Genomic DNA, 16,746 nt, shown 5'->3' with positions numbered 1-16,746 from the left:
TTCGTCAACTCTCCTTTTAGAGGAGCAAAGAATTTTAAGGCATGCCAAAGTAGTTAACTAAATGAGATAATAAATACATGGTAAAAAGGACCGGCTGTAATTAAAAATTTATTTAAGTGCGGAAGTGTTTGATCAAAACCTCCAAAATGATATTCCGATAGTAACAAGTTCATAATTGAAAATACTCATGTGCCACTGCACTTATTTAATTTAAGGAAAAATTGTTCATGATATGTTCTTTATGGATATATATCCTAGCCCCACATCCCGGGCACCTAGTCTTTGCTCAAGACCTGAAAACAAAAAGTAAACTGAATGAGCTGAAATGCTCAGTAAGTAAATCCCCAACCATAAAATAGTTGGGTTAAATTCATTTTCTTTCAAACCCTATACTTAAAACGATTTATTTTTTGAACACTTCAAAGCATATTTAACACATCAATATTTCAATGAAGACACAACTTAATTTCGAAATGATGATTTCCAATAAAGCTACTATACATGCCTTATAATTCTTTGCGCCTCTGAAAGGAGAGTTGACGAACTGATGCAATCAAATAGTAAAAGAACAAAAGAAAAAGGGATATGGCCTACTTCGATAAAGCCGTGACCTCCAAGATACCAACAAAGGTTATAGATTTAATTATAATTTAGTGGGATCTTTATACATTAGGGTTTACACTTATATAGAAGATGGCTAGGTCATAAGACATAACCATTAGGTCTAGCCATCGTTACATCATGCAGGAAAATTAACTAGGAAAGAAATAAACTAGTGGAAATACATTCCTTATTTAGCTAAGACATGCAGGGAAAGAAATATGGGGAATTATTCTCCTTATGCACACTGGCTTGGGGGCTGCTTGATGGCTACGGTATTGCCACATAAGCCCTAGGAAATCTGACTGTATCACGAACCAACCCCTTTTTGGGGCTGGGGATGTTACAACAATGGCAATGGGACATGCTTGCGGTATTCTGCAAGAGCCCACATTGGGTGAATATTTCTGTATGCTCCATAGTGTAGCATACAGTTCCTCATGTAGACTCCAAGGATTTCCTGTATATATGAAAGAGTGTCGACGGATGGTTAGGAAGCGTTGGAGGTAAAATTCAAGGATAATATACTTCCAAGTTATGCCATTTTGCTTTCCTCCCTAATCTTTCTGAATTAAATTCTCATGTTTAAAAGAGAGGACGTACCTGTTGAGGAAAATCACCATCTGCCAGTTGAGAATTAATTATCAGCTTTGCAGCGCGGTGAAGAGGTGTCGGGTCTCTTTCAGCCTATTACAGATACAATTTTAACATCAGAATATGCCAGATCAAAGCATATGACAATAATGACAGCATGGTATAAGAGAAAACAAGGCTAGATTTTTAAACCATCAAGTCGATCACCTGTCCAGCATGAATGAGACCCATCATTGCCCATGCAGTTTGTACCAAATTTGATCGGTTTCCTTCAAGTGGTACATATTCCTATATAATCAAGCACAAAGAGATTATAGTTTTATTATCTAGCGTCTGCAACATCTTAGAAAGACAAAAACGAGAAAGACTTTTCTTTGACCGAAATTCTTCCACTAATAAGAATTTGTGGAACAACACGATGCATGTTAATAAAGGTTCTTAAATTGTTATCCATGATGTTTAGAGTAAAAGACAATGAAAAAAACTAATGATGTTTGAAAATAGAGATGAAAAATAAATTAAGAATTACGAGGGTTTTAGCATTTATGGTTGTCAAAACAATACATTGTTTGGGCATGAGAGATAGCTCTCTCCCCAACCACCATTATCCCTTTGTGCTTTGAGTAGAAAATCAACAGCTCTGCGCATAGCTGGACAATTGTTGTAAGTCTTGCCAGCTGCGGCCAATCCTCCAAGTCCAAACCATGTACCGTATATGAAGCAAATTCCCCAATTTCCATACCTGTGGAAATGCTTAATCATGTAATAGATTTCTTTTGTATAAAAACAAACTAATGTAAGAGAAATATCTAATAAACCAGTGGAGGAACATATATACCATGAACCATCAGGCATTTGTATGTCTTGAATGAACTGAACAGCTTTTTTCATGAAATCTTGTATCTCTTCCTTCCGGTGCTCGGGGTATAACTTCTTAAACAAAACTAAAGCTTGGATTGCTGATGCAGTGCACTCAAGGTGCTCATGCTCAACAACAATGTCTTTGAAGAACTCTGTGGGATTAAGCAACTAATAAAAAAAAAAAAAAAAAAGATTTTTTCCATTAATATACGATAGAAAAGGGAGAATATAGAAGCACTAGATAATTTTGAAGTAATCCCCTAAGCACATTTCAAGGCCACTTCAATACGTTAAGGTACTTACTTCCAACCAATTTTGGGCTCGTACTGGTTCCCAGGCAGCTAAACCACCATTTTTACTCTGCATTAAGCCATACAATAGAGCTTATTGATATGAATGCAGTGAAATACTTAAGAAATAAACATTGCACTAGATAAACATTGCAGCCTGGTTTTCCTATTCAATGCCGATAGTTGCGAAATATTTGTACTTCATAATACAACACTAGTTGTTTGAATATTAATTAAATGATTAAAATTAATAATTTTCTATCCGTTTAAGTTTTTGGGATAATTTGTAATTTAACATGGTATAAGAACCAAGATTCTGAGTTCTCTACGTTTTGGGCTTCACTATTAAGGGGTAATTTGAGCCCACACATAAGAGGGAGTGTTAAAATATTAGTTAAATAATGAAAATCAACATTTTCCCATTATTTACTTATTAAGGATGAGTTTGAGCCCACACGTGAGAGTGTTGGAATATTATTTAAATAATTATAGTCAATTTTTTTTTTATTTGCTTAAACTTTTAAGATGATCGGTGATTTAACAATTGTGGAAGTTTCATCCTTACCTGTAAAGAAAGTATGACATTTACAGAATCATAAAATCGCTCGAGTTCCATTTTCTCACCAACAATTTTTGGCGACTTCATGGATAAAAGCATGGAACACTGAAATAGAGGAGAATTCGGTGAGGAAAACATTAATTATGGAGAAGGTGCAACACTTTACCCCATTGACACATTTAAATGAAGTTAATTACCTTCAAAGCTTCTGCAGTGCAATCAGAAACTTGCCATCCCTGATCTTGATCAGCAAAAGTCCACGATCCTTTAGAAATGTGACGGTACATGCTTTCAAAGTCCCCAGAAGGGTTGTCCTTGACCTTTACAATTTTTAAGGGAAAACAGATAATTAGTCTGACGATTATGGTGAAGAGATGCTTTCAGAATTGAAAATCAAACCTGGGATTTCTTGATGAAGTCGTGCCCTCTCGCAAGTGTAGGTCCAACTTCATCAATGAGATTACTCGCAAGTAAAGCTTGAATAGCGAAACTGGTATCCCAAATTTGACTTCCGCAACCCTAAATACAAATGGCATATATTGAAGTCAATGATCCCTTCCATGTTCTTGCAAAGACTCCGGACTTATAGACTTGAAGCTAGAAAACAAGAGCTTGGGTTTATACCTAAGTTTGAAAAGTTATATTTACAAAACCAACCCTAGAAAGAAATTCATTTTAGGAAATCTCTTCATTCATAGTTCAATATAAATGAAGTGCAATTCTAATGTTCCATAGACAGACAAAAGGTTCAGCAATTATTTCTGCAGAATATGTATACTGGCCTGCATCTTGATTCCATCTTCAGCGACCCATATGTAATCTGGGATCCTAGCAATATGCTTCTTGAAATAATCCCCATTTGGATCTTCCACCCAACAAGCTAGCATACATAGGACCTGTTCAATGCAAATGGCTTTAAGAGTATTGTTATATAGCCCAAATAGATACTTTCCATTGCTTCACTTGATTGTATGATAACATTACCTTTTCCACGGATCCAATGGTGATGTATCGACTGTTCTCATCTTCATAATGAATATGCTTCATTGTTACTTGAAGTGCCTTCTCTCTTACCAGCTTGTTTAAGGGCCAACGAGTGAGAAGAGGCTCGGTGAATATGTATAGACTATCCCAGAGCAGATCTTGTATCAAAGGATGGGGATAGTAGAGATCCTCCTATAACAATAGTTTTGCATAATCAATGGGTTGGAAGAACATTGAAAAGCATATGTAGCAATGAGCAAGTATCAACCATGAGGAGAAGATTAAGGTAAACTCACCTTTGCACATAGATGACGCACTTTCTTCCAGTTAACTTCATGGTAAGGTTGAGTATAGAGTTCCTCCCTCAATGACAGAATGAGAGGTGTGATTGGGCCTACAAACCTTTTCCCATACAGGTATGACATAGGCAGGTACACCAAGCGGCAGAAGCACCACATTTTGGCTGCATTTTAGGGGAAAGGCAAGTGATAAGCAATATGTAGCAAGTTTAATATCAAAGAAAAGATAGTAAAACCTCTATGTAATAAGTAAAACCTCTATGTAATAAGTAAAACCTCTATGTAATAGAGGCTTCCAACAGAAGTGGTAACCATGTTTCAATTAAAACCTGTATTTAATTTTCAACATTGGACTAAATGATTTTAAAAACATTTCATGATGCAATAAGGATCTAAATAGACTGGCATTTTCAGGAAGTATAATGAAGTTGTAAGAAGATATGTATAAACCTGGATGCATGGGAAGAAATGAAGGAAGGATCCAAAATTCCGGAGGCATTGGATTGGTTCCAATCCACTCGAACACACCAAGTATCTACAACAAAGGGAAAATGCATACTAGAGTTAATTATCAGCAAACAAACAGGATATTATTTATTTTGAGCGATGTGTTTAATATGTTTCTTGAAAATCAAGTTAAATGACCTTCCCTCTGAGTTCTCTCTGGCGAACAAGGAGGTGAAGCTGTAGTCCCTCTCGTCCCTGGACGTAGAGATTTGTCATAACCAGGGTGTGTGCTTCTCAGCGGCGGGGTGGTATGATGGAAGAGCTATCTTCCATGTGGGGAAAATTCTCCTTACGGGAGGAAGAAAACGTGGGAGTCTCTTTGGAAGCACCTGAGGTTGAGCCTTTGGTGAAACGGGGGAGGTCGTGCATTGTGGGGAAACTGATTGCAGATCGGATTATACCGAAGGAATACTACAAGGATCCATTGACCCGGATCTGGCGTCCGATGGGGGAGTTAATGTTCAATGTTATTGGTGAGAATTTATTCATTGCAGAATTCGAACATGGAGAGGACAAATCTCGGATCCTTGAGGGGAGACCGTGGATTTTTGACGGATATTTGGTCTCATTGGCCGACTTCGATGGGCTGACTCCACCGAATGAGTTGAAGTTTGAACGTGGATCCTTTTGGATCCGGATGTACAACCTCCCCTTGGCGTGCATGGGCAAATCAACTGGAGAAAAGATAGGGGCTTCAGTGGGGGTGGTGGAAGAAGTGGACGTGTGGGAAGATGCGGCTGGGTGGGGCGAATATTTAAGGGTGAAGGTTTCTATAGACCTGTCAAGCCCTCTAGCGCGGGGACGCATGCTACACCTTCAGGGCCGCTCAACTTGGGTTGCTTTCAAATTTGAGAAACTACCGAAATTCTGCTATAATTGTGGTGTCATTAAACATGGGAGGTCGGGGTGTATAGAGTAGGGTGCAGGAAAGAAAAAGGGTGATGAAGAGGGGTATCCATATGGACCATGGCTACGGGTTGCTTTCCCACCCAGAAGAGGTACATAGGGTGAAGTGCGGAGAGGAGGCCGTCCAACTACAGGGAGGCAGAGCAAGGAAACGCCAGGAAGAATCCCCCAACCTGACGCCTTTCAACTATGGCGTCCTCGGACGTCGGAGAACGAGTCGGACGGCGGGGGGAACTCCATTCCTCCGAACCCAAGTTTGCAGAAGGAACAGGCCAGCATGGAGAAGGAACAAGCCAGCATGGGAAGAGAACAAGCCAGCATGGAAAGGGAACAACCCAATATGGAAACAGCAGACTCGGTAAAGGCAAAAGTTAAGGAAGGAACAGTGCACGTGAATGGGCCCAAGGTTCAGTATTTGGGACAGTGGGATGTCGACGCAGGCCGGATGGTGTATGAACTCATGCGTGCAACTGACAGTCCAAATAAGTTGGGAGAGGAAATATTAGACCAACAGTGCCATCCACGTGTCCGGAGTGTAAGTAAAAAACAACCAAGCGAGGAAGCAGCTCCAAACAACGTGTTGCCCAGTTTAGAAGATACCGAGGGTCTGAACATAGGGGCAAAGCAAAAAGAAGCAGCTTCAGGAGACCTCCATGGAGGCAGTAAACGGGAAGCTCGGGCTCCATCTATCTCGCGGAAGAAGAGGGCCAGACGGGGGACGCTTTCACCAGGAAAGCCCACTGATGGGAGGAGTCCGGAAGGGAAGAGGAAGGAAGAGATTTTGGATGAGGAGGGTGCTCCTCCGAAGCCGAAAAAAGGTAGGAAAAATGTCTCTTTAATCTCTGAAGATTCAGCAGAAAAGGCAGGGGCTGTGGCACAGCCCCGGCCATCCCAATGAATGTTTTGAGCTAGAACTGTCGGGGGCTTGGGAACCCCCGAACAGTTCGAATCCTCCGCAGATTGGTGCGGAAAAAGAAGCCTGATGTGGTTTTCTTAATGGAAACCAAGCTCGTAAGTCAGTCTATGGAGTATGTAAGAGTCAAACTGGGTTTTGATGGTCTGTTTGTAGTGGACTGCCATGGCCGAAGCGGAGGTCTTGCGTTGATGTGGAAGTCTGAATATAACATCCAAGTGCAAAACTACAGTAAACGACACATTAATGCAATTGTAAAGAACGCGAACAATGGCAGGGGGTGGAAATTTACAGGGTTCTACGGCAACCCAGAAGTCACGAAGAGATCAGAGTCTTGGAGTCTTCTTCGCTTTCTGTCCTCAATGGATCCGGCACCTTGGCTATGTGTTGGAGATTTCAACGAAATTGTGTCGTTATCAGAAAAGTCGAGTTCATCGTATAGATCTTCAAGTCAAATGCAAGCTTTTAAAAATGCTCTCGAGGACAGTCACCTCTCTGACTTGGGTTTTTCTGGGCCGAGGTTTACATGGTGTAATGGTAGGAGTGGAGAGGACTTCACTCGGGAGAGACTGGACAGAGCGGTGGCGAACGGGGAGTGGACAAATCTGTTTAATGTTGTGGATGTTTTGGTGCTTCCACGGAGCAAATCAGATCATCACCCCTTATTGGTGTCTTTCTCTAACTCGAGGGATGTCATGTGGAGCAAGTGTAGAAGGTTCAGATATGAAGCCTACTGGGGTAAACACAGGGAGCCTCACCAACTCATCAAACAGGTTTGGAGGGCCATACAGCCATCTATTAACCCATGGAATATCTTTCAAGGGAAACTGTTGGGCTGCAAAAAGTCTCTGAAGAAGTGGGTGAGGAAGAATTCAGATGCAGTGGAGGATAAAATAAAAAGGAAAGAACAGGAGCTCAAAGTTATCCAGTTACATGACAACGGGGCACAAATGGAAGAGGAAAGACAAATAGAGGAGGAGCTGGATAGTTTGTTGGAACAGGAAGATCTCAAATGGCAACAACGAGCAAAGGTTAACTGGTTGCAGCATGGAGATCGTAATTCTAAGTATTTCCATGCTGCAGCTACCCAAAAGAATCGTCGAAGCAGAATATCAGAAATACAAGACATCAGTGGTCAGAGGTGCACTACCAAGGAGGCGATTGAAGAGGCTTTTGTCTCTTACTTTCGAGAACTTTTTAAGGGGGGACCTCAGCTTGAAGTGGATCAGTGCATCCAAGCTTTGGACAAAAAGGTTACGGATGCCATGAATGATAATCTGGTGGCAGTAGTTACGGTGGAGGAGATCTCCAGGGCGTTGCTTCAAATGCCTCCTCTTAAAGCTCCCGGCCCAGACGGATTCAGTGCATGCTTTTATCAACAAAATTGGGGGCTGGTCCACAAGGAGGTTTGTCAAGCGATTACTCATTTTTTTAACACTGGAACGCTGGAGTCCAGTATTAACATCACCCACATAGCTTTAATTCCTAAAGTTGCTAACCCCCGCAGTGTCTCTGAATTCCGTCCTATTAGTCTATGCAATGTTATTTATAAAGTGCTCTCAAAGGTGTTGGCAAATAGGCTGAAAGCTATTCTCCCTGCCATCATTTCGCCTACTCAGAGTGCTTTTATTCTGGGGAGATTAATTACTGATAACATCCTAGCTGCATACGAGACTATGCATACAATGCAGACTAGGATGTGGAGCAAGGAGGGTTACATGGGAATCAAACTAGACATGAGCAAGGCTTATGACCGAGTGGAGTGGCCTTTCCTGGAAGCGGCGATGCTCAGAATGGGGTTTGCAGAAAAATGGGTGAAGTGGGTGATGACTTGTATCAAGACTGTCTCCTATTCAGTGATTATCAATGGAAACCCAGTAGGGCACATTATTCCTTCTAGAGGGATTAGACAAGGAGATCCTATTTCTCCTTATCTTTTCCTCATTTGTGCCGAAGCTTTAAGTGCCCTCCTTTTCAAGGCTGAAAGAAATGGTGTCATAACTGGGGTTCCCACTTCCTTTAGGGGCCCCAGGTTGAGTCACCTTTTCTTCGCTGACGACAGTGTGCTGTTTTGTAGATCTAATGCAGTAGAATGGAGACGAATTATTCTAATTTTGGGCATATATGAGAAGGGGTCAGGCCAGAAACTCAATTTGGCAAAGACCTCTATGTTTTTCAGCAGGAACACTAGCCAAGCAAGAAGGCAAGAAATTCTGGAGTTTTCGGGTTTGTCAGAGGCTCACAGAATTGATTCTTACTTAGGGTTGCCCACCTTTGTAGGCAAATCCAGGACTATTGCTTTCAAGGATATAATTGGTAAAGTTTCTAGAAGGCTTGACAATTGGAAGACAAAATTTCTGTCACAAGCAGGGAAGGAGGTTTTATTAAAAGCAGTGGTGCAAGCGATCCCAACGTACAGCATGGGGGTCTTCCAGTTACCTATTGGTTTGTGCAAGGAGTTAAACCAAATGATGCAACACTTTTGGTGGAGCCACATGTCAAAAAATTCTAAGATTCATTGGATGAGCTGGTCCAAAATGGGAAGACCCAAAAGTATGGGGGGTCTTGGTTTTCGAGATCTAGTAATGTTCAATAAAGCTATTCTTGCCAAGCAAGGCTGGAGACTCATGCAAGATCCAAATTCAGTGGCAGCCACCATCATTAAAGCAAAATATTTTCCCCACTCCTCTTTTCTTGATTCAACTCTGGGGGCTAAGCCTTCTTATGCGTGGAGAAGTATTTATTATGCCAGGGATCTTTTATGCAAAGGCCTTGTATGGAGGGTTGGAGATGGAAGAAAGATCAAGGTCTGGGGTGATAAATGGTTGCCCACCCCCTCAACCTTTTCGGTTCAATCAATTCCAAAAAGGCTAAATGGAAATTCATAGGTGGCGGATTTAATTGACCAGGATACTATGAGATGGAAGGTGGATTTCATTCAAGCAGAGTTCATGGAGGAGGAAGCTCAGGTTATTTCAAGTATCCCTTTAAACCCCTTGAGGTCCGAGGATAAACTCATCTGGAGATGTTCAGCGAATGGGGATTTCTCTGTTCCGAGTGCATATCATCTAGGCATGGATTTGCAAGAATCAAAGGGGGGTCAATGCTCGTATACAGGAAAGGGGGAAGATTTCTGGAAGGTTGTATGGGCCTTATGTATTCCAAATGTGACAAAGCTATTTATCTGGAGGGCTTGCAATGAGCTACTTCCCACTAGGGTAAACCTGGTTCGTAGGAAGGTGACGGAGATGAAAGCTTGCCCATGCTGTGAGATGGAAGATGAGGATGCCCTTCATGCATTGTGGCTTTGCCCTGCTGCCAGAGACGTTTGGGGTAGTTCTGTATCTGTGTTCCAAAAGTATTGTTATGCAGGTACCAATTTTAAAGGACTTCTTGCTTATTGCATGGAGCGTGGTACGAAGGAGGATCTGGAGCTAATGGCAGTTATTGCTAGACGCATCTGGTTACGACGAAATGCATGGTTATTCGAGAGGAGTTTTGATCATCCCAACACAGTCTATTGTGAAGCTTCAAGGGCACTTCTGGATTACAAAAGATGCAACAGTAAAGAAAAGGAGTCGCCCTTTTCGGAAGGAGGGGAGGAGGCACAAAGTAGAAGACAAACACACTGGATTCCCCCACCAGATGGTGTTATTAAGGTGAACTGGGATGCAGCTTTAAATGTGGCCAAAGGATGGATTGGTCAGGGCATTATAGCACGTGATAGTAAAGGCTTATGTATGGGGGCCAGGAGTATAACGCAACAGGTGAAGACTGACCCAAAAACGGCAGAAATAATGGCTGCTCTGCAAGCTATGCAATTCAGCAAAGAAGCTGGTTTCTGGGAAGTGATCTTCGAAGGAGATGCAACTCAAGTGGTCAAGGAAATATTGTCGGATCCTCCTTTGTTTTCAAAGGCGGGACATTTTATTGAAAGTTTTCAACAGGAAAGGCACCTTTTTCGGTCAACCAGTTTTCAAGCTATCCCACGTGATTGTAATATGGCTGCTCATAATTTAGCAAAGATGGCCTCTCATAACAACATAGATCTTTACTGGCTGGAAGACACCCCAGTGAGTGTTCGTAACATAGTTTTTAGGGAACGACCGGGTCCCTAAGATCCTATTTGCATAGGATCAATATGGATGTATTCTTCTTGAAGTAGCAATAATAATTGTATCTGTTCAAAAAAAAAAAAAAGCAAACAAACGGTAATCATATATGCATATTCGTTTCCCAACTAGCCATGAAACATGGTCATACCGAAAGCCAGGTCTTTCCCCAAGAGGGTATGTGTGTTACACCACCATGGTCAAGGATCCACTTTCGCGCTCTTGCACAAGCACTGTCCTGGCCACCATCGGGTCCTTCCCCAAGTATACGCATGCAAATGTAGTTGAGAGCCGTGGAAAACATGATGCTGTGGCCCTCTATGTGTAATCCCCAGCCACCATCTTCATTCTACAATATGCAAAATTTACAGCATAATTGTTAAACATGACAGTTTAAACACACACAAAAAAAAAAAGGAAGGAAAGGAATCAAGTAATTCGACAGAAAATCTAATCCTGTTTGCATGATTAACATGTAAAGCTTCCAAGAATATACACCTGGTGATAGTATATGTATCGAAGGATTTCCTTTTGATACTCAGCAGGGAACATAGTATTAAGATGTCCTGTAATGTACAAACACATTACCTGCATTTTTTCGGGTTAAAAGAATACAATTAGCAGTGCATCAAGATGAAAACCAAAACAAGTCAAAGGCAGACATGCCGTCATAAATCCAATGGTACTGTTCATAGTCCAGTCAATCTTAGAAGATGTTTCAGGGTTAAATATCATTAGAAAAGCTTTTATGTTGTTGATGATTTTTTTTTTTTTTTTTAACGTAAATATCCCAAAAACAGTATCTGTTTGATTATGTGATGATCACAATGATGACATTGATAAAAAAAAATTAAAAAAAAGATTGATAATAATTATGAGTCTCACCAAGGGGGGAAGAAAAAACAATACGCCAGTAAGTTCTGCAGGCCAATGGCCATCACTGGCCTGCAAGGCCGAAAAGAAATGGATGGCCCTTCGCAATGCAGCTGTGGCCTTTTCATATGTGATTTCCTCTCCATCCTCAACCTTTACTTGGGGAATCGTTTGTTTGAAGTTTTTCTCCGTAAGAAACTGCAATAATTTTGTCAAGGAAATAAGCATATTAGAGTACAATTTCTGAATCATTAGATATCTCATGATATATATGAATTTTAAAGCTGCTAGATTACTCTGTATCCAGAAGTGGGAGGGCAATATCATCACCTACTAATACCATAGAATTTCATTTCCTAAACTAACAACCAAAATAGCATTTATAGATCTTGGCTGTGTTATACTGAGGATTTAGTGACACAGATTTTAACTCGTATGTCAGATTTTAGTATGATGTAACGTACCATTGTACATGCACGTAACTGAGACATTTGGGAAGTGATGTTCCTTGGTTTAAACATTGAATTCCAATACCTTTAAGTTGGTTCAAGGAAATGTCTTGAAAAAGAATAATAAAAAGTAGGAAAAACTTCACATACAACCCTTAATTTTTCATCACTTTTGAAATCATAACCTCAAAATTTATAGTCACAACTGAGATTCCAACGATTCTAGCTAGTACGGCCGGATTCCGGCCTCCATCGCCAGAATCCGGCAACAGTAGCCTGAATCTGGTGAAAGTGGCCAGAATCCTACCGGCCAGTGACGAAATCTCGTCACCGGTAGTTTTTCACCGTTAGTGATTTTTTCGTACGAGTTAAATGCTAAAAAATATTTACATGAAAATCATTTTTTTCTGAAAAATGATTTTGTTGAAAATATTTTACGACAGAAAACATTTTACGTCGAAACAAATTGCATAAGTGATTAAATGGTGATTTAACACAAGAAGCAACTGTATTGGAAGGATTGTTTCTGTAAAAGGTAAATTGACTTGTCTCCAATTATACACCAATCTTTCTTTATTATTTTTATTTTTTATTTTTATTTTTTGCTAAAATTGATTTTGTTCTTTTTAGGAAAAAGAACATGTATCCCCCCCAAACTACCACTCAATTGTCAATATCCTCTCTAAACTACCAATTGTGTCAATATCCCTCTTCAAACTACCAAAAAATGTCAATGTCCCCCCTAAGAGTCTAAGACCAACAAAAAGATAAAAATGACCCTAATTTTTTTTTCAAAAAGACAATAATGTCCTTATAAATTTGAAAAAAAAAAAACTACAACTAAAAGATAACAAAAGAAAAACTAATAAAAAAAAGTTAAAAAAAAAAAAACCAAAATAAAAAAAATAAAGAAAAAACTAGAAAAAAAAAAAAACGAAAAAGAGCGAATAATTAAAAAAGTATAACTGAAAATTATAATACAATTTTATTTTTCTAAAAAACAAATGAATTTTTTTTTTTTTAATAATTTTTTAGTTTTTTCTTTTAAATTTTAATAATTTTATGAAGGGTATGTTTGTCAGTAGGGGGGACATTGACAGTTTTTGGTAGTGTAAAATGGGGAGATTGAGTCATTGACACAATTAGTCGTTTGGGGAGACATTGAAAATGAGACGGTAGTTTGAAAGGATTATGTGTATACTTTTCCCTTCATCTTTTTATGTTTGTAAGCATTTAAAGTGTATGGTAGTGCCACCTTAAGTGTATGTTGAAATTGATTTTGATGTTTTAATGTCTTTGTCCTCAAATTGGCCCAGAACTCATTTATTCAGTACTCCATTATAATGAAACAATCATTCAATACTCCATTATAATGAGTTTTATATCAAATAGCTCCATTATAATAATATATATATATATATATATATGAGAACCAAATTACATATGAAGGTAAAATTTTGGATTTTAACCATGCAAAAAAGCTTCAAAACCTTCCACCCTTCAGCCCCTTCAAATTAAGCAAGGTGACACAGATTTTGATACATGAGAAAGATTGTGACTGTGACGTCCCACATCGCCTGGGAATGAGGATGTACTTATATGTATAAATACACCCTTTATGACATAACGCGTTTTAAAGCCGTGATGGTCATGAACCTATCAGAACTCCGCAGTTAAGCGTGCTTCTGCGAGAGCAATCCCAGGATGGGTGACCTCGTGGAAAGTCTGGTATGAGGAGCCAAAAGCGGACAATATTGTGTCATTGGGGGTGGGTCGCTACAAATGGTATCAGAGCCATTACCCAGCCTGAGATGGTGGGAGCGTGCACAAGCCCAATGAGGGACGCCAGCGGGGACGCTGGGTCCAAAGAGGGGGTGATTGTGACATCCCACATCGCCTGGGAATGATGATTCGCTTATATGTATAAATGCACTATTTATGACACAACGCGTTTTAAAGCCGTGATGGTCATGAACCTATCAGAACTCCGTAGTTAAGCGTGCTTCTGCGAGAGCAATCCCAGGATGGGTGACCTCCTGAGAAGTCTGGTATGAGGAGCCAAAAGCGGACAATATTGTGTCATTGGGGGTGTGTCATTACAGTAACATTGCAGGAAAGTAGCTATTTTTATTTATTTATTTATTTATTTTTAATATAAAATCTGGGTATTCGGAGTTTCGTCCCATGCAACTAGATCTTTAAAACACCATACAAATCATTTTCTCTACACAGTTCAAGTAAAACCCTGCCCCAATGAATTGTTTGAACTCAATAAGGTCAAACCTTACGAGGAATAGGGCCAAATGACTTATCAGTACTTGAGCTAACCCGTTGGAGTAAAAGTAGCTATTTTTAGTGCAGAGGAAATGATAATGATATATTGAAGAGAGAGCAGATGAGGGTACGTACCTGCATTCGCCATAAGAGATCACTGCTAGGTTTGACCTGAAACCTGTTGTTGTAGAAATTTTGACGAGCCTCTTCAACCTTAGCCCTCTCTTGTGGGGTGCCAGCCTCGGGATCAAACTCCCATATCTGCCTCCCAGCAAAGTTGTTTGTACTAGAGATATAAGGGTTATTGCCACCCTCTGCTATCTTAAGCCTCCACATTCTTTCCCTGTTTCTTTCAATCAAACTGCACTGTTACTCAAGATTGATGATAATATTGCTAGCTACCACTTCTCTCTTCTCTTCTCTGTATAATATATATATACAGTTATAATATACCAATCATATTTTTTTATATATATATATATAGTTAATTATAACCAACATTAAAGCAACCATAATGGTAACAACTACCTAGCTAGGCGGTGATATTGATCCTTAGTATAGTAACTATAGTCTATAGTAGATGTTGTGTAATTAAGGAGTTGTTTGGTAAGAACGTGAACGGAACACAGTAGTGTGTTTTACTGTTTATGTACTTTTTTTTCTTTTTTCTTTTTCTTTTTTCTTTTTTTTTTTTTTTCACTTTTTCATATTTTTTTTTTTATTAATAATTAACATCAAAACATTCCCACTTTTTTCACTTTTTATATCACATGAATAATTTTTTTTATTACCGTTTAAATAAAAAAATCACTACAATACAAAATTTTTTCACTTTTCTATACAAATTCTTTTTACTTTATATCACATCATCACTTTTTACTAATTTCAAAATTAACAATCCACTACTCTGTTATGTATCTCTCTTACCTAAAGTGGCGACTTGTATTTCAACAAGTCTTTAACTGTGGGCCCCACTTGCCTTGGTGGGTGCCATGACATGTCTTGGTAGGTCCTTTTTTTTTTTTTTTGGATTAAAAAAGGCAACAGCTTCATTATGTCATTTTAGAGCAGTGTGCGAGAAAGATATTTTCAGAAGAAGAGTCCCAGCAGCAGCTAGTGTTTCGGCAGTGCACCCCATTTGGCAACCCCCTTTCCTTCAAGTATGGGGGAATTATTTTATTTTTAGTGGTAGTAAAAAGTGATTATTGAAGTGATATATATATATATATAAATAAAGATTGTTATATTAATAGCTCATATTTGCAAAATATTTTTAGAGGAAAACTGAAGTTTTTGAGTATTATTTCCGGAGTTTTTTTGACCCTTCAAAATATTAAGTGGGGAGATGTGTGTAGCATTTTTTTTTTTTTTTAACCATTGCCTCAATGAAGGGGTGGCAGCCCTATCATCTCTCAAGGTGAGGTAGCTCCCACAACACTACAAATTCAGTGGACTTTTCATAAAATGTATACTATTTGGTTTACAAATTGGATTTTGAACCTTTTGTGTAAGAAATGGACGCCAAATTACTGCCTGTAAGATAATTATCAGAGATAGAAGATATATTTTTTGTATATAGTTAAGTTGTTACTTATTGTTGATAGGCTGTTATGTTTGTTATCTTCTAGTTGTAACAGTTTAGCTTAGATAACTCGAGTTCTCATGCTATATATTGTAATTTCCTTTCATTCTTTGTAACTACATTTTCATATTCAGATTATTCAAGATTCTTCTCTTCCGCTACTCTCTCTTTTCTCTATACTCTTTCTAAACTTGACAATAATTGTATCCAATAATTGGACTCCATATAATCACCAAATTTTAATTTACTCTGTCCCTTTTTATTTCTGACTTTTAACTTCTTATGTTTTTTCACGTTTTTTATTTCACTCTTTCCATTCAAAACCGTCTAAGAATGTGTTTGGTATTGTGATTTTACAGTCTAAAAGTGCGATTTTAAACCAAATTGTAGAAAAATGTATCGTTGGAGAGTGTTTTTTTAAATCATAGATAAATGGTTGTGTTTTTAAAAATGCACAATTTTAAAGGTTAAACTATGATTTTAAAGGGCAAACCACGTTTTTACCAAATACTTAACTGCATTTTTAAAATATCATACATTTTTAAATCATAATCGTAAATCTAAATGGATCCTAAAACTGCTTATGCGGCATTAAAGGGGTTATTGCCTTGTAAGCTTGTTTTTTAGACCAAATGAGTGAAATGAAAAACACGTACATGTAGATGTACAAAATTACCCCCATGCCAAACATGGGTGGTTCGGACACCCCAGACCAACTATAGCCACTCACATTGACCAAAATCCAAACACTCACTATCACGTACACTTAATTAGGTTTTACTCGATTAAAGTTCATTTGAACAAATTAACTTGCATTAAATGCATGGTAAGCCAGTGTCTCGATCTTCTCATCTAATCCCACACATTAAGTTAACATGGATATCCAATTTCGTTCAGACAAGATCGAATGTGTTAGTTGGTTTTCTCGCGCGCTTTCCTTCTG

General features: G+C 38.9%; 1 protein-coding gene across 1 annotated transcript; it reads right to left on the bottom strand.

Moving 5' to 3' along the window:
- Positions 1 to 855: 855 nt before the first annotated feature.
- On the bottom strand, positions 856 to 14,625 carry LOC133879560 (beta-amyrin synthase-like). The gene is made up of 17 exons (XM_062318172.1): positions 14,357 to 14,625; positions 11,511 to 11,696; positions 11,124 to 11,213; positions 10,777 to 10,974; positions 4,638 to 4,722; positions 4,185 to 4,351; positions 3,889 to 4,080; positions 3,687 to 3,800; positions 3,304 to 3,423; positions 3,102 to 3,224; positions 2,911 to 3,009; positions 2,359 to 2,415; positions 2,033 to 2,223; positions 1,759 to 1,936; positions 1,402 to 1,482; positions 1,204 to 1,287; positions 856 to 1,060 (listed from the first exon to the last, which is right to left on the bottom strand). The coding sequence occupies exons 1-17, from the start codon at positions 14,555 to 14,557 to the stop codon at positions 944 to 946; spliced, it is 2,283 nt and encodes a 760-aa protein (XP_062174156.1). The 5' UTR covers positions 14,558 to 14,625; the 3' UTR covers positions 856 to 943.
- Positions 14,626 to 16,746: the final 2,121 nt, after the last annotated feature.

Source organism: Alnus glutinosa, chromosome 10 (genome assembly GCF_958979055.1).
Source record: "Alnus glutinosa chromosome 10, dhAlnGlut1.1, whole genome shotgun sequence".
In the NCBI taxonomy this organism is placed as follows: Eukaryota; Viridiplantae; Streptophyta; class Magnoliopsida; order Fagales; family Betulaceae; genus Alnus; species Alnus glutinosa.
The sequence above is the reverse complement of the archived record's forward strand: the minus strand, read 5'-3'. Positions and strand labels throughout refer to the sequence as shown.

What these genes read in the sequence shown, in the direction of transcription:
- LOC133879560 (XM_062318172.1), bottom strand. Translation starts at nt 14,557, where the DNA reads ATGTGGAGGCTTAAGATAGCAGAGGGTGGCAATAACCCTTATATCTCT. An exon ending in GCACTGCAGAAGCTTTGAAG is followed by an intron (nt 3,010 to 3,101) that starts GTAATTAACTTC and finishes CCTCTATTTCAG; the next exon opens with TGTTCCATGCTTTTATCCAT. An exon ending in ATGTCATACTTTCTTTACAG is followed by an intron (nt 2,416 to 2,910) that starts GTAAGGATGAAA and finishes GGCTTAATGCAG; the next exon opens with AGTAAAAATGGTGGTTTAGC.